Source organism: Athalia rosae, chromosome 2 (assembly GCF_917208135.1).
Source record: "Athalia rosae chromosome 2, iyAthRosa1.1, whole genome shotgun sequence".
Classification (NCBI taxonomy): Eukaryota; Metazoa; Arthropoda; class Insecta; order Hymenoptera; family Athaliidae; genus Athalia; species Athalia rosae.
Window position 1 is genome coordinate 16455047 of NC_064027.1, and position 22160 is coordinate 16477206.

Genomic DNA, 22160 nt, shown 5'->3' on the forward strand with positions numbered 1-22160 from the left:
AAATTGCAGATTCAAATTCTTTCTGCTGGTGCTGCCTCTACAATGAATGACTGAAGCCTTCTCGTCAGTTCATGGACTGTTCTCGACCGATAGTTTTCGTCGCGCAGTTGTGGATTTTTACAATTTCATACCAAACGTTATCAAAATGGCAGCGAAGAGTGGTGGTGTCGTCGAGTGGGCTTCAATAATAAAGCCAATTTTAGCTGCATCTTATGGATCTTTTAATAAAAACGAGATAATTGAGCTTGTTAAAGCTATAATAAAAAGGCAAGTATAATAATAATTAAGTTTTCGGTAATCATGTCAACACTATTGGTGTCCGGATTCATGGACTGAGTGACAGTACAGAAATGGATACTTGTCCTATCAAGGGTATTTTTATTGATTAAATTTGTAATCATTCAACAGCGAAGCAGAGTTCTCTTCACATGATGAACAGCACGAAGCCTTTTATACATCGTTTGCGGCCCTTGCCGCAGATTATATTGCCGGAAGCGCTGGAACATGTGAGTTCTTCATGACCTGGCATATTATAATTTTATCGAAATGGAGCTACATATATATCAGTTTTACCCATATATCTGATTGCACATCATGGGTGGGGAATAACTTTGGGTATAAATAGTTGTCACAGTATTTACAATAGCTCTGGTTGTACTTAATCTCTGTGCAACCGTAACTTTGCTCTGAAATGGCAAACTGGCAATACCGTTTTATCAAGTTATCAAAACGCATGATTTTTCCTTTTCTCAGACCCCACTGTATACAATTTACTTAAATTGTGTTTTTTTCTCATTAGTGTCCAAAAGTCAAATTCCGACAGTTTGGCAAGGATGCAGAGTACTTCTTACTTACTTGATTGGCAGACTCCCTCAATCCCAGCTTGGCGATGGGAGTCCTACCGTTTTACTAACAAAGCAACTACTTCTTCCAATCCGTGCATTATGTATCGGGCAATCATTGTTGACGAGGACGGAAGAAATTACACTTATTGCGATAATGAAAAATGCAAAATTACCCTCACATATAAAGACATCGCCACCTAGTGGAGAGAAAGAAACATCTCCGCAACCTATCAAGGAATCAAAACGAGCTCGTAGTGATTTGTCATGCAGTATACTTGAACAACTGACAACGCCGCTACAAGATTTTGTACCAACTATGAACTTAAAAAATGAACCAACATGCGATAGCACCAATAAAATTGCTTCTGATTCGGCTAACAATGATGTGAATGCAGATGTAAAGGTGAGTGTAATGATTTACTCGTCGTCTGGGAATTATTCAAAAATCAAAACGAAATTGTTGTGTATCATTTTTGAATTTGTTTTATCGTTTCAGATGCTATTCATATCCAACAACATAAGCACTCTCCAGTGTATGGGTGCAGGAGATACACTACTCGATATGTGTACAAATCTTCCGTATTTGTCTCGATATACGCGAAAGTATCAAGCATATCTGAATAGAAAAGGGTTTAGTCTTCCATCCAACCATTCCGAAGCACACATAATTCGTCACAGCCTGCATGCAGTTGTCAATGATATCAATATCGTGCATAGTGTTGTATCGTTGCCAATTCTCGAACCCTTGACACCTGCCAAACTTGAAAAGTTATCATTGTTGACAATGTCCTGCCTATATTGTTCAATCGCCAATGCCACAGCCTCGAGCATTGTTGGTATTAGTAATGCAGTATCACCCAAGTGCAGTACAAACACTTCAACAAATCAACAAGGAAGCCAAGGCGCAAAAGGAACAGAAGAAGAATATGATACACTGGCCATTACAGTTGTTGAAAAAAGTTTAGAAATTTTCGGAATTGTCTCCAACGTGATCAAATACAGTACCCGTGCTGGTGGACATGTAAGATATATTTGCACTTATGTTCTAGTTTGAATGACCGTGAACGAAATCGGTACAATATCTGTGTACATCTTTCTTTTTGCTTGATATAGATATTACAAAATCATCTCCTCATTGGGGTTTGGCTTTTAGTCGCGGGTCTTCAAGCTCAGCTTTCTATAAGTAGTTTCAGTGCAGGTGACAAAGGCAAAGAAGAAAAAGGGAAATCCCCCAGCAAATCGAGAGACGGAACCGGCCGTATAAACTTAATGAAAGTGTAAGTTTATCATAATTTACTTTAACTAGTAGCCATCCCCAACTGGACCTGTTGAGCTCGAAGTCTACTGTATTTTTATTCATATTATGTAAATACCATAAAAAATATTTTCTCACAGACAACAGGGATTTGGTGTTCTCTCTGTTGCTCTCGCCTCTCACGCTCTCACATTGATGAGTCCACTGCTGGAGGATGTATCTGTAGAGGCCGGACCAGACCGTCCCCCACCTCCTGAACCTGCACCACTAGATATTTTGGCAACTGCTAGCGCATTGCAAAGAGCTGTTACATTCTTACAAGCAGCTCCGCTGAATCATCTCCTTTTTTACTTGGCCACCATCAGTTACAGAAAGGTAAAGTGATTTCTTTGACACTAGCTCCTCCCGATGCAATGCAATATCTACCAGCAGTATTTCACTCATATGCCTACAACATTTTGTTGAAGTTTTCATTCCAAACGTCATCAAATAGATTATACACTATAAGTGTTTAAAAAGTGTTCATTCCAAATCAGTGAAGTTTCACACCCAATGTACAAGTACACATTTGTGCGTGATTGGCATTTGATAAACAGAATTTGTTGCAGGCATGTACTTTGAAGAGAGTTCAAAAACATCCGTTTGAAGGTGATACCTTAAGTCAATCTGACTCCACCACGTATTACGAAGACCTCTTGAGCTGCTCTGATGAAAGCTCGACCGATGAAGGTAATATTTTTTGTACTTATTTATCTATGTGTTGCCCAGAGATTCAGATGCATTGATTTCTCTGCAATCCCCGTTTCCGAATAGACTGATAGCCGCATTTTGAATTTAGGACACATTCGTCTTTGAAATTTCATTATATTTCATTATACTTTTAATTGATTAATCTCAAAGTGTAATTATTTCAGAAAAATCGGAGTGTTATTCCTTTCCAAAGCTTGCGCATTCATTGTGATGTAATAGATGGTAAAATTTGAAATTTCATCAAAGTCGCTTTGAAATTAATTCAACACCAAACGATGTTTGACTTTTCACACGTTATTATCATTAACTAATAATCTCGCGTTTTTTCCTGTCTGTCCGCTTACTAACGCTATGGTGTATGTTCACCACGTAGAACAAACTGTTATGTCGGTAGAGGAGGACAGCGAACCTATCCTGGGACTGTGGTTTGAGGAAACGCTTAACCCTTCTGAAGGATCTCCCACCAACACAGCCAAGGAGCCCAATAACGAGACCAACACGGAGAGAACTACAACTGCTATTGTACCTGACAATCGAGAGCCCCATGGAGTATGTTGGCACGATCTGCAAAATTATTGTAGCAATCTCATCTGATTTTACATTGGTATACCTAACATAATGTCTTCTATTTGTTACAGTACATATCTTTGGCCACGCAGATCTTTCAATTTATGAACCAGCACCTAATTGGTAGTCGAAGCCTTTTTATCCGTGAATATGTCGTCCATGGTCTGGTAGAACAGCAGATGGTTATTCTTGCGGCCATTATTCGAGATCTAGATCATGAAACTGCGAGAACTGAAACAGGTATGATCATTCTCTTTACAATTTATTTCAAATGATTTTTTGCAGACCACAGGCTTCAATAATTTCCAACAGTCAGATTCTCATTTTATTATCAAAAGATTATTAAGACTTTTCCACGCACTATATTTACAGGTACTATCTCTGTATTCTATGGAGCGACATTAGGGGCAATGTACTCTGAGTTTTCGCAAGCTTTGAGTCGCTACACCCATAATCTATTGGCTCGAAATACTCTAAGTGAAGCTCTGCAGAATACCCTGCTTCACCATCTGGGGGTCAGCCCTTGGTCAGTAGAAAACAGCACACCTTCCTGGCCACTACAAGTGTATCCAAGAACTCTAAGTGTTTTGGCACAGGTATTTCGTGATTATTTTTAGACTCAATAATACCTACTTTTGTTAAATATTCCTTTTACAATTTTTTTAAAATGTCTCCACTAGATTTTACTGTTGAAGCCGCAGTCGGAAAAAGAAGCTGCCTGCATAAGTATTTGGCATCGGCTAGTAACAACTATGGTAGAAAATGTCTGCAACCCTCCAGCTACATTTGAAGCTGAAAATGAAGGTAAAGTATCTCTGATTGAAAGTGTGTTTTATGAATTGTTTAGTTAGAATTTCTTCCACTATAAAAGGATTATATTCTTTAGATGCTTTGGCCGATTTAAACATATTGATATTTTTTTTAGATCTAAATGTGGAACATGCTCAGCTAGTACTGTTTTTGTTTCACTCGTTGAACCTGATGCAAAAGAAATCCGTCCTGCTTGTGACTGGCAGTGGAGCAGTTCGGTGCAGCGAGGCCGTCAAAACTCCCATGAAAGATTCCCAACTATTACATTTATCCCGATTATTACTATTGCTTGAATATATGATGAAACACCTTTACGACGCACCATCAACGCTACTTGAACAAGTGAGCATTAAACGTTAATTTCTTTTGAATATTGCATCCGATGGTTGAGATCATTTGGCTTTGCAAGTGCCAAAGATGTTAATCAATGATTTTCCTCATTCCCATTATCCGCTACTTCTTCATTTCTTTATCGTAATTGTCCTCCACATTCCTGCTATACTTCAAAGATTAACATCGATTCATTGGATGCTAGAACAAGTTCAGTTTATTTATACGGCATGAGATAACAGGGCCACCAATTTGAAAGTGTCAACTGTGTGGTAGTAAACGCCTCGTACATTGTAATCACGATTTTTTTTTTGATACTTAATAATCAGAATATGATTTCAATATGGAGCCAATAACTTTTATGTGTTAGGTTCAATGGAACTTATTCTCCGCAACTAGTCTAGTTTCTGAAACAAAAGAAGGTAATAAACAAGCGTCGCGAATATATACTCCCTGGAAAGAAATTGAAGATAACTATCGGAAATTCGGCCCCCAAGATGAGTTTGCAATGAGACCTCGTTTTTACAATTTGACTGCATCAGATTTCAACAATCAAGATACCCCCAAACTCGACGGATTGGTATGTGTGACCTGAACTTGAAATTCAAAATCTCTTCATGCAGTATCTCATATAAAATGTTGTACTTTATAGGCATGTAATTTTGTGCTGGGGACCCCTGATAAAATGAAATATCCACTTCTTGTCGACGCATTGATTGACATTTTGAATGTCATCAACCAAACGAGTATGCCTCAAAAATCAACTTCAGAAAATAAAGAACGGATGACATTTACTGGATTATGTGCCACGCAATACTGCTTCTCCATCTGTTGGAGGTATATTATTTCGGTTCTATGAAAGAATTGATTGTAAACTGGAAGTCATTCCAATAACTAACTATTCATTACTTTCGTTTGTCTTAAGGTTACTCTTAATGCTACCTCCTTCAACACCGTACATGGATAAACTTGCCCTCGGGGAAGAAATTCCAGCAAGTCCAATGCTCTTGCATTCCTTAGTTTGGGGACCTAGAGCGGCCTATAAAACGTTTACCGGATGGATGAAAGTAAGTCAAATCATAGATGTGGAACAAATTGTTTGAAAGGCCTTCTGATATTTCTACCACGCCTGATAATATTTTTGTTTATAGGATTGTTTGGTAAAGCAGGGCATGTATACACAGTATGCTGAAAATCTGCTCAAAACTGTTTCTTCAACAGTCAATTCTTTGAAGTATGATGTGACGCTTGCAAAAAGTTGCATTAATTCATTAAAACCTGAAGTAAATCCGACCGATAAGATAATGCCAAAATCGGCTTTACCTAAACTCAGTTCACTTTGTATATTGGCTGCCGTGATTGGAAAACTTCAAGTTCTCATGGATGAGAGTGTATCCAAAAGTCCAACCGATAATATTGAGGCTTCAAAGTAAGTACCTCTATGCAAAAAGGCATCAGAAATGATGAAGTGAACTAGTTTAATTTAATTCGAATCCATTTTTCTTATAGAAGTCCCCAGACACCAGACTCTATTTCATCAAACATAAATAAAATGGTGGTAGACATATTGCCACATATTTTGTCTCTAACTGAGGCTATTCTGGCTTCATGTAGATCTAGTCTCCTTTATCAAATGCATGAGTCCTCAGAGCCAGCTGGGAAATACAACCTGTCTGATTATTTAGTACTGGATGGAATAATTTGCATCGCTGGTGGAAGCTGGGCTTCGGAACCTTCGCTTGTATCCTTATTACCAAATAGTGTTCGTACGGTATTAGACAAATGGAAAGCCATTAGTGTGCCGGATGTGCCATGGGTAATTAAAATTTCTCCGTTATCCTTGAAATTACTTGTGATGGATCTCATTCATACAATTTTTTTTTGTTGCAGAATACGTACGCAAATGATATAATACCAGCCGAAAGTTATATTCTAGCCACAGTAAACCACCATATTGGTTCGCTATCCGAGTATGGTACTTTTTCTGTTAACCCATCGCTGAAAAACTTACTACTTGCACTAGTTACTTTCATCAGAGAATACATCATGTGAGTCTGTTATCTTGTCTATATTCTGTGGAATAAGTGGTTTGATTCGTGGCTTAATTTTACGCTGCTCAATACCCATGCAAACTGTAATGTTGATTGGATTATCCAATTGAAACGCATACTTACACCATGTTTGATTGTAGGAAAACTCCAGAATCATCAGAAATTCGTTCAAGAGCTATGGATATTCTGATATCTCTGACAATGGATGCTCGTACCGAGTATCTTCAAGAAGCGACATCCCAAACATTGGGAAAGTTGATTGGTGACTTTGAAAGTGAAGCTAGACAGCTGTGTGAACATCTTTTTGTTCTAAATCACACGTACAATTTGATCGTGGATTACAGCAACAATACAGAGGATATCAAGTAAGGAATTATATTTGAACCTGAACTTCTCCATTATGCAATTGGAAAATCATTGATTATTTTTTCAGTGTCTCGATTGATGAAAGAATCTTGAAGCAGTGCATCAAATACTGGGAGCAGTTGTTAGAAAAGCCAGTAGGATGTAAAGCATTAGATATATTCTTCACTCCAAACACAAGCACTACACTGGTTTCAGTTTTGTTATCCGTTGCCTCACCTCAAGCTTCGCCACGGTTCAGTGCTAACGTTCTTCGCTTCTTCATAAAACTTTTCAAGACAGCTGAGAAGTCGTTCGATAGTTCACTGGAGCGGCTGTGCAGTTCCGTATCGAACCTAGCAAATGTAGACAGTGAAAAATTACAGGTATGGTTGCGCCACGTTATACTGGGAGCTACAAATATTTCGCCTAGTGCATCTTCAACTAACGTCCAAACACCTACTGTAATAACGGCTACTGCTTTGGTAGCAGTTAGTGGCAATAGTGAAGATAGCCAAAAACCGGAAGAATCCAATGCACCTAATAATGAGCAAAGCCAGTGGACAATTGCACAAGTTGCACCAGCAAACAATACTCAGATTTCAAGTCCCACAGATGATCAACATACATCACATGAAAATAGTCAACTTCTCCAAGCTCTGACCAATTACATTGTGAAACAAGACAGTAGCGTGAGTGAAAATGTATCAGTGATTATTCTACAAGCTCTGATACCAATAGGCTATCACATTCTCTCGCCAGCAATCGAAGGTGTTGGATTCCCAGAACTAATGCGTGTTATGTCTACTTTGGCTGATGCTGGTTCCTACAAAGGACATATCCAGTTATTCAACGCCGCTACAGAGTGGATTGAACTTTGTAAACAACAATTGACAACAAAAGACCCACAAACATTAGACAAACCATTGCCTTATGTCGAAGCTGGATGTTGTGTATTAAACTACGTTGCAGACATAGTTGGAGCAATTTGTCCACAATTAGCTCAGGGTCAAGATCGAGCTACAAGTCCACCTTGGGAAGGTGCTACTCCGATAAATGACGTTAATGACAGCGACTGGGTTGATGAAATTGCTCACGATGACGATGACAGTGCAGCTGAAGACTCTGACGAAGATAGCCTTTGCAACAAACTCTGTTCATTCACGATTACACAAAAAGAATTCATGATTCAACATTGGTATCATTGCCATACTTGCACCATGGTTGATGGCGTTGGAGTTTGTACCGTATGTGCCCGCGTCTGTCACAGAGGTCATGATGTAACTTATGCCAAGTATGGAAACTTCTTTTGCGACTGTGGAGCAAAAGCCGATGGATCCTGCCAAGCTCTGACTAAACGTAGCCCTCAGAGTTCTGAACATCAAGTTAGTGGTACTGGCGTCCATAACACAGGAGCTACTACAGATAGCAGCACACATTTGACAAGTAGCTTGAGACGTCGCGCTTCTAGCCCGGATCACCCCCATGACAGATTTGAGCGAAGTGAACGTGACAAACAAAAACTCATCGCTTTGGCAAAACAACTTGAAGGCACGAAAGACTGGGTCCTATCTCAATTAGCTAGTAGTGGACTAGTTTCTTCATTAGTAGAGTTAACGCGAAGTCTGGTACCAGCCGTGGATGCATCTTGTCAGAAGAATTCTCCGGTTGGTTGCCATGCTAGAGCCCAATTGGCTTTGAGACAATTACATACACTCGACAAGAAATTTGAACACACTGATCAACTCATGCTTCCAACATTAGGATCTCAAGAAGGAGCGTTTGAAAACGTTAGGATGAACTACGGTGGTGAGCAAGGTCAGACGATAAGGCAATTACTGTCAGCACATTTGATCCGTCGTGTTGCCATGTGTTGTTTATCATCTCCACACGGAAAAAGACAGCATTTAGCGGTGTCACACGAAAAAGGAAAAATAACAGTACTCCAATTAAGTGCTTTATTGAAGCAAGCTGATTCATCAAAGAGGAAACTGACGTTGACTAGACTTGCATCGGCACCTATACCTTTCACTGTTTTATCAGTAACAGGAAACCAATGGAATGAAGATTTCCTAGCTGTTTGTGGTCTTAAAGATTGTCACGTTCTAACATTCAACAGTTCAGGAACTGTTTCAGATCACTTAGTACTACACCCCCAATTAGAGACTGGAAACTTCATCATAAGAGCAATATGGCTTCCTGGCTCACAAACTCAGTTGGCCTTAGTTACCGCCGATTTTGTCAAGATTTATGATCTTGGAAAAGATGCATTGAGCCCTCAGTATTACTTCCTTGTCCCTACTGGCAAAATAAGAGACTGTACTTTCATACATACGGAAAATAACTTATTCCATTTGTTATTGATGTCATCAGCTGGCTATATCTACAGTCAAGCTATGGACCAAGAAAGTTCTGCTAAACATGGACCGTTCTATGTTACTAATACATTGGAAGTGTATCACTCTGAAATTAAAGACGTTAATGGGCAGGTTGGGGGTGGAGGTGTGTCCATATATTATTCGCACGCCTTGCAATTATTATTCTTCAGTTACTCGTCTGGTAAGAGCTTCATAGCACCACTAAAGTACATGGATTTGGATATCACGGTCGTTTTCATGATAAATTTGGCTAATAATAAGTCAAATGGAAATAAATCAAATAACAATCAGCCGCAACCACTGTATCAATGGAGTGAAGTTGCCAATCACCCTGGAATCGTATGCTCTGTTTTACAAACTAGCAATAATCCAGTGATTTTGATGATCAAACCTGAATCTGTGATGATTCAAGAGATTAAAGTAATACCAGCCAAAGCGAAAATTATGGATATGGTTGCCATACGACATCCTAGTTCAAATGCTGAACACAGAACTACTTTAATTCTACTTTGCGAAGATGGAAGTCTTAGAATTTATATGGCTGCCATGGAACAAACAGGATTCTGGATGTCTTCAAGTGTGCAACCAATTAGTACCATGACCCCTCTGAAACCAAGTAAAAAAAAGAAATCCACAAAGACTGGAAAGCCATCGAATTCGGTATCATTCCCCATTGACTTCTTTGAGCATTGTCAAGCAATGAATGACGTAGAATTTGGAGGAAACGATCTACTTCAGATATACAACATAGCTCAAATAAAACATCGACTAAATACTACGGGCATGTATGTTGTTTCAACCAAGGCCATGGGTTTTAATGTTGAATGTACCAATAGTGATGCCACATTGGTTATGACGGGAGTGCGAGTTTTGCTTGGGAATCAAGATGTTCAGAGAGCTCCATTGTATGTTGAGGTAAAGTCCGTTTAGATGTCAATAATCATACCTTTGTGCATTGATCTAACCACTACTACGCAAATTTCTATTTGGATTTCAGGTATTTGGAAGAAGTGTGAGAACTACTGTGACTTGTAGTCGGTGGTTTGATATTCCACTTGCTAGAGAAGAAAGTCTACAAGCGGACAAAAAATTGACCATCACGTTTGGACCTTCTCAAGATCCTGAGGGCGTGATTATGGTGGATTCTATCAAAGTGTAAGTATTTCTTTATTCAAATTTTTTTCGTTACTTATACCCCAATAGATTACTTGATCTTCTTGTTTTTCTCTAAAAGCTACGGTAAAACAAAAGATGCATTCGGTTGGCCTGAAGAATCGGAAGAAATTCCATCTGGACAATCAGCACCTGCTGTAGCTGCTCCTGGTGTTTCCACAAATAACGAAACAGAAAATGCTGTTGTATCACCGGCACCGCTTACATCACTCGATAAGTACGTTTCTAAACTTAATAAAACATCATTTTGTCGTTGTCCAACTAAATTATTTATTTTACGTCCTTTAAAAGTATCTTCAGCTTTCACATTATATTTCCAATAACAAACACTTAATCTTCACAACTAATGAATGAAACAAAAATACCTGTGTTGAAAATTTGCTCCAAATTTTTTGCATCTAATATTGGCCACCGTATCGAGCACAAGCAAGTTTTGAATTTTACCATTCATATATTTAAATTTGACTCTTAACATTTCCCATCCCAGGGGATTCATGTGTAACATTTCTATACTCGATATTTGCTGCTTAGTTGCATAGCAAGCTTCTCTGCCATAATTTAATTTTCATTTATATTGTATTGCATCAGACCACCAAAGGATGATTCTGTCAATATCGAGAGGTAAGAAGTAACGTAACCAACTACACAGCCATCAATTCACTTCATCTTTGAAAGATATTTAACATCAGTCTCCCAATTTTAATCAACACATCTTAATTATCTAAAAAATTTGATTACAGAATGGTTTCCAGTATTCTAGAAGTGTTGGAGTCGTCCTTTATTCTAATGTCAGGCGATGACACTATAACATCACTAAGAGCAATGGCAATTGAAGTTGCTACAAATCTTTTAACTCTACCTACTCCTGCTCCTGTTCAGATGCATACAGTAGCATTACTCGCTGCATTGCACAATGCCAAAACAGCTTATCACTCCTATAAGGTATATTAAAATATATATTCCGACTCACAGATATGGATATATTACTGAATTTTCAAACATAGAATTAGCATAATTCAATGCTGATTTTTTCAGGACCAAGCATTATTATTACATGTACTTGACTCATTGAAGGCGATGCGAAAAATCAATGATCCTAGAGACATAGATGCGGAAAACTTTTATAGACTTGTTCTTATTGTCAGAAGTATTGCTGTTGCTAGACCTCATAATCTCGCTAAATTTGCTGATCAACATGCAATGAAACCTTTTGATGAAGCAAACTGTGAGTCGTCTTTTATCATTTTCATTCATCTAATTCCAACTGTGTGTTCATTCGAGTATATAAACTTATTTTTCAGTGGTGGTATTGGAACAAGATCGCGTTAGTTTACTAAATCGCGGAACAATCGATGCAAATCAACACATAGTTGTACAAATTATGGATGTGTTGTGGTCACTACATATGGCTTTCCCTAAAAACATGGCTCTGGCCCCAGTTGTTGTACCAGGCTTAACACACACGGAAGCTACCGTTCACGCAATTGTTGAAATTATACATTCTTTCACAATATGCGATGTAGAGGCAAATACGCCCTTGGCTGCCAAACTTTATCTCCAACTGTTGCTGAATTCTGACACACTAGTTAGTTTCAGTGCCAAACAGGCAATAATCCGGGTACTAAGACCCAGATATAAGAGAAGAAGAGTATACATACCAAGCCCACCACATTGCAGCACACCAGGTAAGTTCCAATCTCTCTGAAAATGAAGTGAAATTCATTTCGTGATTACAAATGTAACCATGATCAAATGATTCAATTGTATTTAACAATGATTTTTCCGTAGCAGCAGTTGAAAACGAAGAAAAACCTGGCCCAGTTTCATCACAGCCTTCTCAGGAATCTGGCGAAAATGATCAGCACTTTGATGTTGAAGCTGTCGAACCTATGGGACTGTTAGGAGCTGAAAATAACCAAATACAAGGAGGTGCATCAGGTCAAGCTGCAAATGCACTAGAAGCATTGCTCGGTCCAGGTGGATTTCCACCCGTATTGGACATCCCTCCCGACGCTGATGATGAAACTATGGTAGAACTCGCAATTGCTCTTAGTCTACAAGCAAATCTGCAGCCTGGATTACAAAGTTTACAGGCTCTAGTTGCCGCAGGACTTGTTCAAGAGCAAGGCTCGGCGCAGGTAAATAAATCATGTATATAATTACTAATATTCTCGATAATTTTAGGAAAACAAGTATGCTACCAAAAGTAAATCTCAGGAGAAAACTTTATTAAACTACACACTAACTGATTGTTCGCGATTCAGGGGCCAGAAGGGGGTCATTATTCCGATACAACTGCCTCTGCTGGAGGGTCGGATGACGAAGGCTCTACCGCAGCTACAGAGGGTAGTACTCTGCGGACATCTCCTGCGGAACAGGTAAGTCTGTCGAGACAAGGCTCACATTTCATCATGTTTTACCTGAAGAAGAAAATTTCTGATCAATTCCGAAGTTGTATCTAACCACACTATTTATATCATTTTTTCCAATTTGTATCACTTTGTGCGTCTGGTAGCATCACCGATTGTTCTGTAATAGGGTGGTAGCGGTGGCAGTAAGGGTAGTGAAAGCGGGGGTAGTGAAAGTGGTGGCAGTGGAGTTGACAGCATAATCGGGGAGCACAACGTTTCTGGTCGTAGTTCAGCTTACGGAGAAAATGCACCAGACAGTATGCCAACTATAGGGATGGGGCAACCTCCCCGTTCTGAAACGAGTTCTCTTGGTGCTCCAACCACATTTACCGTAAGTTATCTTGAGTTTAGTAAATCCAAATATCATTGAAGAAGAAATGGTCGATGAATAATTTCGGAAATTAATCATTTTCTCTAGGCCACTGAACAGGAAGAAGGCACTGAACAAGAACATGGTGCAGAACAAGAAAATGAAGTAGTTGGAGAAAATACAACAAAGCTGCACTCTATACGCCTTCTATTATTGGATAGACTTGTCCAATTCATACCAAATCTCACTAATGTCTCAGGTGTACTCGCGATTCCGTTCATGCAGGTAAGTTGCCAAAGACACAGCCCATTGTAATCCAAGTCAATTTTATCTTACTCATTGTAATTTGTTTCAGGTTGTATTGATGTTGACGTCAGATCTTGATGGCCAGGACGAAAGGGACAGAAGCTGTATTGAAAGCTTATTGAAAGCACTGGTGAAAGAATTGGAAATGGACAAACCGGATACAACCAATATCTGTCAACGCAGTAACAAACGAGAAGTTCACCTAGTTATCATGCGGCTTCTGAGTTAGTAATACCACTTGAATTTTGATCGCTGCCGATTCTCATCTTCAGTTTACTGTGAACTTTTTCTCACTTTCCAGGTGTTCTCATGTCACGATCAAAATATAACACCAAAGCTCAAACTGAGAATCCCAACTTTGTATCACAAACTTCAGCAGCTATTCTGAGTAAAGCTGGAGTCATTGATTACTGTCTAACGCTGTTAAAGTCATTACTTGAATATTGGAAATCGTAAGTTATTTGTCAAAGTATTATTTTTTTTCGGCAAACAATTGAGGTTCAAAGGTCAAATAAATTTCTCAGTCCAATAAATAATACTTTAAACTTTAGTTGTTCATTTCTGGATTCTAGGACTGCCACTGAGGAATCTGGTACAGTTATTGGTGGACAATTACTCAAAGACCACCTCACAACCGTCCCCCCAGATATGTCTCCATTCTTTCTTCGTCAATATGTAAAAGGACATGCAAGTGACGTTTTTGATGCCTACCCTCAGTTGTTGACAGAAATGGCTCTACGTCTTCCGTATCAAGTTCATAAATATGCGGAGAACACGATATCCCAACCAGCTTTTGAGCAGGTAAATCTTTGATAAAGTTCAAAATACTTGGCACAGTATAAATACCATTGGCACTGAATGCAGTATTAAAGTGAATTCTTCCTACTAACTCTTTCGTTCCTTTAACTTGTTAATTCACATTATTAAGCAGGCTTGGCATTTCTACCTTTGTGAGTACATGATGTCGTATCAAACTCCATTCGTACGACGGCAAGTGCGAAAACTTCTACTCTTCATTTGCGGTAACAAGGACAAGTACCGTCAGCTTCGAGATCTACATGCTTTGGTTTCTCACATTCAGGTAGATACAACTGTATAGTTTAGAAATTTCTGCTTTGAGTCAAGTGAGCTCATTTGGAAGCTCCGAATAATATTTCTACAAACAGATCTCAGAACTGTATTATTATCGAATTATTTTTTTTTGCAGTCCGTTCAGCAATGCTGTAACACTGGAGGCTACGATCCTTTGCAAGCCCGACCACACTCGATCACTCTCCCTTACGACTCATTAGTAGAACTCATTGAACATTTGAAATGTTGCGTTGAAATAGCTACAAGCCGTACTGGAAACTGGCAACGATTCTGTTTGAAACAGAAAACTGTACTTTCCTATCTGCTTACAATCTCAACTTTGCTTGACGAAGGTGTTAGTTCGACAGTGCTGCAGCTACTCCAATGTGCCATATGTTCCACTACTAAACCAAGAGATGCTAAAGTAAAAGTAAGTTAACTAATTGTTGAATGAAAAAATTTCGCGTGGAAACCTAATAGTCCTCATAATTTTAATACGATTTTTCTTTGCTCTTAGGAGTCGAAAACTTCTGCTAATGTTAAAGAACGACGTGATCGTGAAAAGTCTGAGGACTCTGATACAGAAGCTAAATTTGAAGAAGCTCAGTGCGTAACTTTAGTGGAGCAAATACAGCAACAAGTATCTCCGGCTTTATTGACGAAATTTGTCCAAACATTCCTTCTGGAAACAAACAATACGAACATACGCTGGCAAGCACATTCTCTCGTGCTGGCAATTTACAAGTAAGCTATAGTTTCACGCTGTTCATGAATCCATCGAGCAATGATGATCTTTAAATTGCTGACAATAGCGTAATTCTTTGCAGAAACTGTAATCCAACGGATCAAGAAGCGCTACTAGATCTTTTATGGCGATTATGGCCGATGCTTCCTGTTTACGGTCGCAAAGCTGCTCAATTTGTGGATCTATTAGGTTACTTCTCCCTCAAAACCCCTCATACTAGCAAGAAAATGCATACCTACATGGAGCAAGCTGTTACCGTTTTGCACGCGCAGAACCAGTTACTTTCACGACATCCCAACGCTAATTTGTACGCTAATTTGGCACAGTTCGTTGAATTGGATGGATATTACCTGGAAAGCGAACCTTGCCTGGTGTGCAATAATCCAGAAGTCCCATTGGCAACCATCAAATTATCCTCCATAAAAGTGGACTCCAAATTTACAACAACCACACAAATCGTTAAGCTCGTAGGCAGCCATACCATTAGCCGCATCACACTTCGCATCGGCGATTTGAAGAGAACAAAAATGGTTCGCACTATCAATGTATTCTACAATAACAGATCCGTGCAAGCCGTGGTGGAACTAAAGAATAAGCCTGCGATGTGGCATAAAGCAAAGAAAATTACTTTGGCTCAGGGACAAACTGAAATCAAAATGGAATTCCCGTTACCTATTGTTGCTTGCAATTTGATGATTGAATACGCCGACTTTTATGAAAATATTCAAGCTTCTTCAGAAACTCTTCAATGCCCCAGATGCTCTGCTAGTGTCCCGGCCAACCCTGGAGTGTGCGCTAATTGCGGCGAAAACGTATTCCAATGCCACAAATGTCGCGCTATTAACTACGATGAAAAAGATCCTTTCCTTTGCCATGCTTGTGGATTCTGTAAGTACGCGAAGTTCGACTACACGCTTACAGGTAGACCATGTTGTGCCGTTGACCCTATAGAAAGCGACGAGGACCGTAAAAAAACGGTAGCTACGATAAACACACTCCTTGAAAAAGCGGATAGGGTATACAAGACATTGATTTCGAATAAACCAACGTTGGAAATGTTACTCGTTAAAATTTCTGAACATCGTTTAGATAGAGGACTAGAAGATGGCGTTCAGGTTTCAGGCAGTACTCAAGTTAATCGTGCTATCCAATTACTTGCTCAAAGATACTGCGGTGAGTGTAAAACTTCTTTCGAAGAATTGAGCAAAATCATTCAGAGAGTCCTTGCCTGTCGAAGAGAATTGGTGGCTTATGACAGAAATCAACGAGATCAAACTGTTACTACGAGTTCTTCAGACCATGCATCTACTAGTGATGGAGCCTTGAAAGAAGAAATAATCGTTCCTCCCGTGGGAAGATGCTACGGATGTGCGTCCGCTGCTACAGAACATTGCCTCACGCTTCTCCGTGCCCTGGCTACAAATGGTGCTGCAAGAGAACTCTTGTGCAAACAAGGATTGATCCAAGAACTCGTTGAAAACAATTTGCGCAAAGGAACCGTTCAAATGCAAGAGGAAGTACGTCAATTACTTTGTCTTGTAACAAGAGATAATATGCATTCAACCAAAGAGCTCTGTGCACTTCTGACTGGGCGTGTAACAATGACTTTGAAGGGTCGTGTCGCAGCTTTTGATTTAGCTCTTGCGGTTAGACACGAAATGGCACTTCTGGCTGCACTTGTACAAAAAGAAGATGCGTGCTGGGAGCAAAAATTACGTTGCGTAATGCAGCTGTTTTTGATGGCATGTAAGGATTCCAAGAGTCCTGTTGTAATGGAAAGCATTATTTTGCCATGTCTAAAGATTCTACAAGGTCTTATCAAACCCGATCAACCTGTTTCGAAGAAAAACAAAGTAAGTGCATAAATATCTGTATTTATTTTGCATCGCTAACTATCCTAAACCAAGTGAAGTACATGAATCTATTATACAATTCTTTTTCTAATAGGATAAAACAATTGAATCCCTTGCAACTATTCAACCTCCGGAGGGAGTGAGTATCGATGTTGGAAAATGGTTAAGCGGCGATCCAAAACACTCCTACTCCGAATGGCTTCAGCGTATGCCAGCAAAAAAATCAGAACGTCCTCCCAGCAAACCACTCAAAAAGGTAATTAAGATTTTTAGTTACCAATATAATTCCATTGATGGATGCAATATTGTATGCAGTTATTTGAGAAGGAATTAATTCAGTGATTAATTCGTCTGCTCATTTTTATCGATAGGAAGAAGCCCGTGTATTATATCTGATAGAGAAGTATGGACATCGCTGGCATTATCGCTGTATGCGACTTCGAGGTATTCAGCCCTTGAAACTAGCTGATGGAGCCTGGCTCAAAGAAGTTCTATTCAATCCTAGTTCCAGACTAGCTCGACAAGTGGCATGTAACATGGTGGAAAGCCTGTGCCAAGGCACAGAGCGTAAAAAAGAAGTACTTGTACTTCTAACGTGCTACTTGGAAGAATTACGGACTGCAGGCGAAAGTAGCACAGAATTCCTAGCCCTTTATCAGATTCTGATTCGACAACCGCCGTGGAAACAGTTCCTAGCAGTTCGTGGCGTTATGTCCTTGCTAGCCGATCTTCTCACCCGAGAAATTGAAGAGTTACATCGTCTGGAAGAAACTACTCTCACAAGTGATCTTGCACAAGGCTATTCGCTGAAAATGTTGACGGAATTGTTAGCCACATTCCTTGAACAAGAGAATATCAAACAACAGTACAAGGGCCGCCTTGTAGGAGCGGTGCTTAACGGGTATCTGTCACTACGTCGTTTGGTAGTCCAGAGAACAAGGCTCATTGATGATACTCAAGAAAAATTGCTCGAGCTCCTGGAAGAAATGACATCGGGTACAGAAGCAGAAACCAAGGCTTTCATGGCTGTCTGTGTGGAAACAATTCAAAAGTACAGCATTCTTGATGTACGCACGCCTGTTTTCATATTCGAACGCTTATGTTCGATCATATACCCTGAGGAAAATGATATCGGTGAATTCTTTTTAACCCTTGAAAAAGATCCTCAGCAGGAAGATTTCTTGCAGGGTCGGATGTTGGGTAATCCATACAGCAGTCATGAGATAGGCTTAGGTCCTCTGATGCGAGATGTCAAAAATAAAATCTGTCAAGACTGTGAACTTGTTGCTTTACTAGAAGATGATAACGGAATGGAATTGCTGGTGAATAACAAAATAATCAGCCTTGATTTACCAGTGAAAGAGGTGTACAAAAAAATTTGGGTACTGGAGGGTGGTGAGTGCGATGCTATGCGCGTAGTCTATCGCATGCGAGGACTTCTCGGTGATGCCACTGAAGAATTTGTCGAAACCTTGAATGCAAGTAGCGAACAAGAAGTTAACAACGAAGAAGTTTATAAGATGGCTAACGTCCTCGCTGACTGCGGAGGTCTCCAAGTTATGCTCGATAGGCTTGCAGCTATTCGGGATGTAAGTAAAGCAAGGCCGCTCCTTCAAGTGTTATTGAAGCTTTTCAGATTATCTGTCAAAGTGAAAAAAAATCAAGAAGTACTGAGCAGACCTGAGTTGGGTGCTGTCACAGTGCTTTTAGATGTGCTCCAGAGATGTGTTGTTAGCGAGCCTGATAACTCTCAAGCAAAAATTACTGAACAGCTGCTAGATATCATGGAAACGATCCTAGCAAATGCAGCATCTCAATCTCTATCTTCATTCGAAGCTTTCTCTCGAACGCTTGGAGGTCCAGAACATGTTAAAGCTTTATTATCCTGCACTCAATCAGCAGCGGTCAGACAGAGTAATAACGTACTAGTCCACCTTGCGCGTGTACTTGCCGCACGGACATATGGCAATCAAGAAAAAATGGCTCTCTTATGTGACTACTTCAAACCAGTATTAGATTTTTACAAGTTTGATTTCGAACATACCGCAGAGGATGAGCAAAAGTTGGAACTCTTCTGTATTCTCACACAAGGAATAGAACGGAATGCTATCGGAAATACTTTGAAGGATCACATAATTAATATGGGCATTGTGAAAGATGCTCTCGAATATATCACAGTGAGTAATCATAATTCAGCTTTCCACAATCTCTGAATTTATACATCATTTATACATATGTCATTTGCAACGTTACATGATTTCATTTCAGTTACATGCCCCATGCGTAAAACCCACCCTGCTTCGAACAGATAGTGACGAATTGAAGGAGTTTATTTCTAAACCTGCACTCAAGTATATCTTGAGGTTTCTTACTGGTTTGGCAACAGATCACGAACCAACACAGGTAATTTATCCACTTACTTTGAACCCATCTTAAAATTATCGCTATTATGTTGTAACAAGTATTTATTGATGGAATTCCACTTTTACAGTTGGCTGTTTCCCAGGATACAATTCCGATAATTCACAGACTGGAACAAGTTTCGTCCGACGAACACGTGGGTTCATTAGCCGAAAACTTACTTGAAGCATTACGTACCAACGAAAGAGTAGCGGAACTTATCGAAGAAGCTCGTCAACACACCCGTAGCGAAAAGAAACGAATGGCAATGGCAATGCGTGAAAAGCAGTTGGGTGCGCTTGGTATGCGAACAAATGACAAAGGCCAAGTAACAGCTAGCGGTACTATTCTCCAACAGATGGAAGATCTGGGAGACGAAACTGGACTTGTTTGTGTCATTTGTCGAGAAGGATATAAGTTCCAACCTAATAAGGTTTGTATTTGTCAGCGGTTTCAGTAAATTGGACAAGTAGCTTGCATGTAAGATTTTCCACAGAAATATGATGAATTTTATCTTGATAACACATTCGATGCCCGAATTCCAGGTTCTTGGGATTTATACATTTACAAAACGTTGCAACGTAGAAGAGTTCGAAACGAAGCAAAGAAAAACGGTAGGATACACAACTGTGACACATTTCAATGTTGTTCATGTCGATTGTCACATGTCTGCGGTGCGACTAGCACGTGTAAGAGATGAGTGGGAAAGCGCAGCGCTGCAAAATGCCAACACCAAATGCAATGGACTCTTGCCATTGTGGGGTCCCCAAGTACCAGAATCTGCCTTTGCTAGCTGTTTAGCTCGGCATAATACATATCTACAGGAATGTACCGGACATCGAGACATTTCCTATACATCTACGGTCCATGATTTGAAATTGTTATTGCTACGTTTCGCACAAGAGAAGAGTTTCCATGATGATACAGGTGGAGGTGGACCACAGTCAAATATGCACATGGTTCCATATCTCATTCACATGGCTCTTTATGTCATAAACACGTAAGTTTTTTTGAAGCTTAACTGATATATGAAATCTACGTGCCTGCAATTAAGTATGTACTCAGAATACCGGTGAGACTGAATTCTGATGCCTGTAGGTCCTGATGTAAATATTTTGTTTATAGTGGATTGTGTAACCCTCCAAGTTTGATAATTTCATTTCAGAACTAGATCATCAGCCAGGGAAGAAAAGGCTTTGATCAGCTATTTAGAAGCGTCGCCAAGTTCAGCGTGGTTGGAAAGCTGCTATGAAGCTGAAGGACCGTTTTTCCAATGCACTCTGTCCTTACTTTTGCTTTCACCATCAAGATGGGCCCAATTCAGACTCTCCCATTTGCGAAGACTTATCGTAACAGCCCACCAGAGGCATCTCTCGCCCTCAACATCGAATAAAACTCTTTCTGACACAACGGTGAAAGATTACACGGTCTACAAAAGTGCTTTAATCTTCTTTGGACTCGTAGATTCCATCTACTCGAATCTTTTCAAAGTAAGTCTTTATATTCAAGAAGCCAGTAATTTTGCGTCGTATAGTCGAGAGACGGTTCTATGTCGCCGAGAATCAACTCGTGATATTAATAGCTATATATTTTTTTCTCCCGTAGAAAGTCAATGTCATATCCGATGATCAATGGCCTGCAACTCTGGCTGAATATATAAGGCATAATGATGAAGCTTTATTGAAAGCTTCGGAACGAGTTCTTAAAGAATATAGGTTTGAAATGCTACCCTGTCCGTTGTTTGACGAATTTTGTGATTATGCAGGTGAGTAATGATGTTTTGCATTGATTCTATTTTCATTGAAAAATATTGAGAATGTTAATAACGCCGAATGAACAGCGGGATTAATGAAAATATGTTTTGTTACAGGTTTGCTTGAAGAAATCGAAAATCCCTCAACATACATAAGAGATCTGTTACAGGGTTTAGCTTAGGTACATCTCACGTGCCACTACTTCCTGCTTGATCCCCATTTAAGTTTTCTGTAATTAGCCTAACTTTTTTAATTATAATACACACACAAAGTATAGATAATCAATCCCTACTCAAAAAAATATAACTTGTTTATTTATCTTTGAAATATTTCGTTTAAATTTATTATATTATGAGTTGATATTTGCTGTGGTTAAAAATGATGTATATCTAACTCTGTATTGCGATGTTATTTATGCGTAGATATAAAAATAAAGATTGTGCTTTCGGAAAAATATCATATGATTATAACATGATTGCATTCGATATGCTAAAAACATATCTACCTACCACAAGGAATTTAAGCTCAAAATGGATTTGTTTTTTAATCGATCGTAATCGATGGATTTGTGTTCCTAAGCTTAGAATACACTCACTCAAGTATTTCGAGAAGAATCAAAGGATATAGGCTTGGCTTTTTTTTTTAGATAAGAAGTGAAGTAATTTGAAATCAATTGCAGAATGCCTTTTAATATATTGAAAAAAAAAAAAAATAAGATACCTCAATGAGTATTGGCTTTGGCCCGATCAGGTCGATGCAAATCCATGGACTAAATTAGGCCAAAGCCGATACCGAACGAGGTATCTTAT

The 22160-nt window shown here is 39.3% G+C and overlaps 1 protein-coding gene across 3 annotated transcripts; it reads left to right on the forward strand.

Moving 5' to 3' along the window:
- Positions 1-119: 119 nt before the first annotated feature.
- On the forward strand, positions 120-21807 carry LOC105692028 (protein purity of essence). 3 transcript variants are annotated; one of them, XM_012410905.3, is made up of 45 exons: positions 120-267; positions 409-506; positions 800-1248; positions 1342-1866; positions 1959-2122; positions 2241-2475; positions 2709-2829; positions 3224-3399; positions 3489-3657; positions 3790-4013; positions 4098-4221; positions 4343-4569; positions 4928-5137; positions 5210-5394; positions 5483-5624; positions 5709-5986; positions 6067-6373; positions 6448-6605; positions 6749-6973; positions 7042-10243; positions 10326-10483; positions 10563-10718; positions 11090-11122; positions 11242-11443; positions 11537-11726; positions 11803-12186; positions 12290-12639; positions 12766-12879; positions 13040-13243; positions 13331-13507; positions 13578-13752; positions 13830-13980; positions 14101-14329; positions 14457-14609; positions 14736-15029; positions 15117-15343; positions 15427-17197; positions 17292-17453; positions 17569-19374; positions 19466-19600; positions 19689-20030; positions 20143-20597; positions 20763-21087; positions 21203-21362; positions 21468-21807. In XM_012410905.3, exons 1-45 carry the CDS (start codon positions 146-148, stop codon positions 21530-21532), a joined length of 15759 nt encoding a protein of 5252 aa, XP_012266328.2. In that variant the 5' UTR covers positions 120-145; the 3' UTR covers positions 21533-21807. The 3 variants fall into 3 exon arrangements, with proteins under 3 accessions (XP_012266328.2, XP_012266329.2, XP_025602968.2); XM_012410906.3 differs by having other exon boundaries at positions 14460-14609; XM_025747183.2 differs by having other exon boundaries at positions 3245-3399; positions 14460-14609.
- Positions 21808-22160: the final 353 nt, after the last annotated feature.

Bases quoted from the DNA above. Each gene is read 5' to 3' on its own strand.
- LOC105692028 (XM_012410905.3), top strand. From the start codon at position 146: ATGGCAGCGAAGAGTGGTGGTGTCGTCGAGTGGGCTTCAATAATAAAG. The intron at 1,249-1,341 runs GTGAGTGTAATG...TTATCGTTTCAG, and splicing joins ATGTGAATGCAGATGTAAAG to ATGCTATTCATATCCAACAA. The intron at 15,344-15,426 runs GTAAGCTATAGT...AATTCTTTGCAG, and splicing joins CTCGTGCTGGCAATTTACAA to AAACTGTAATCCAACGGATC.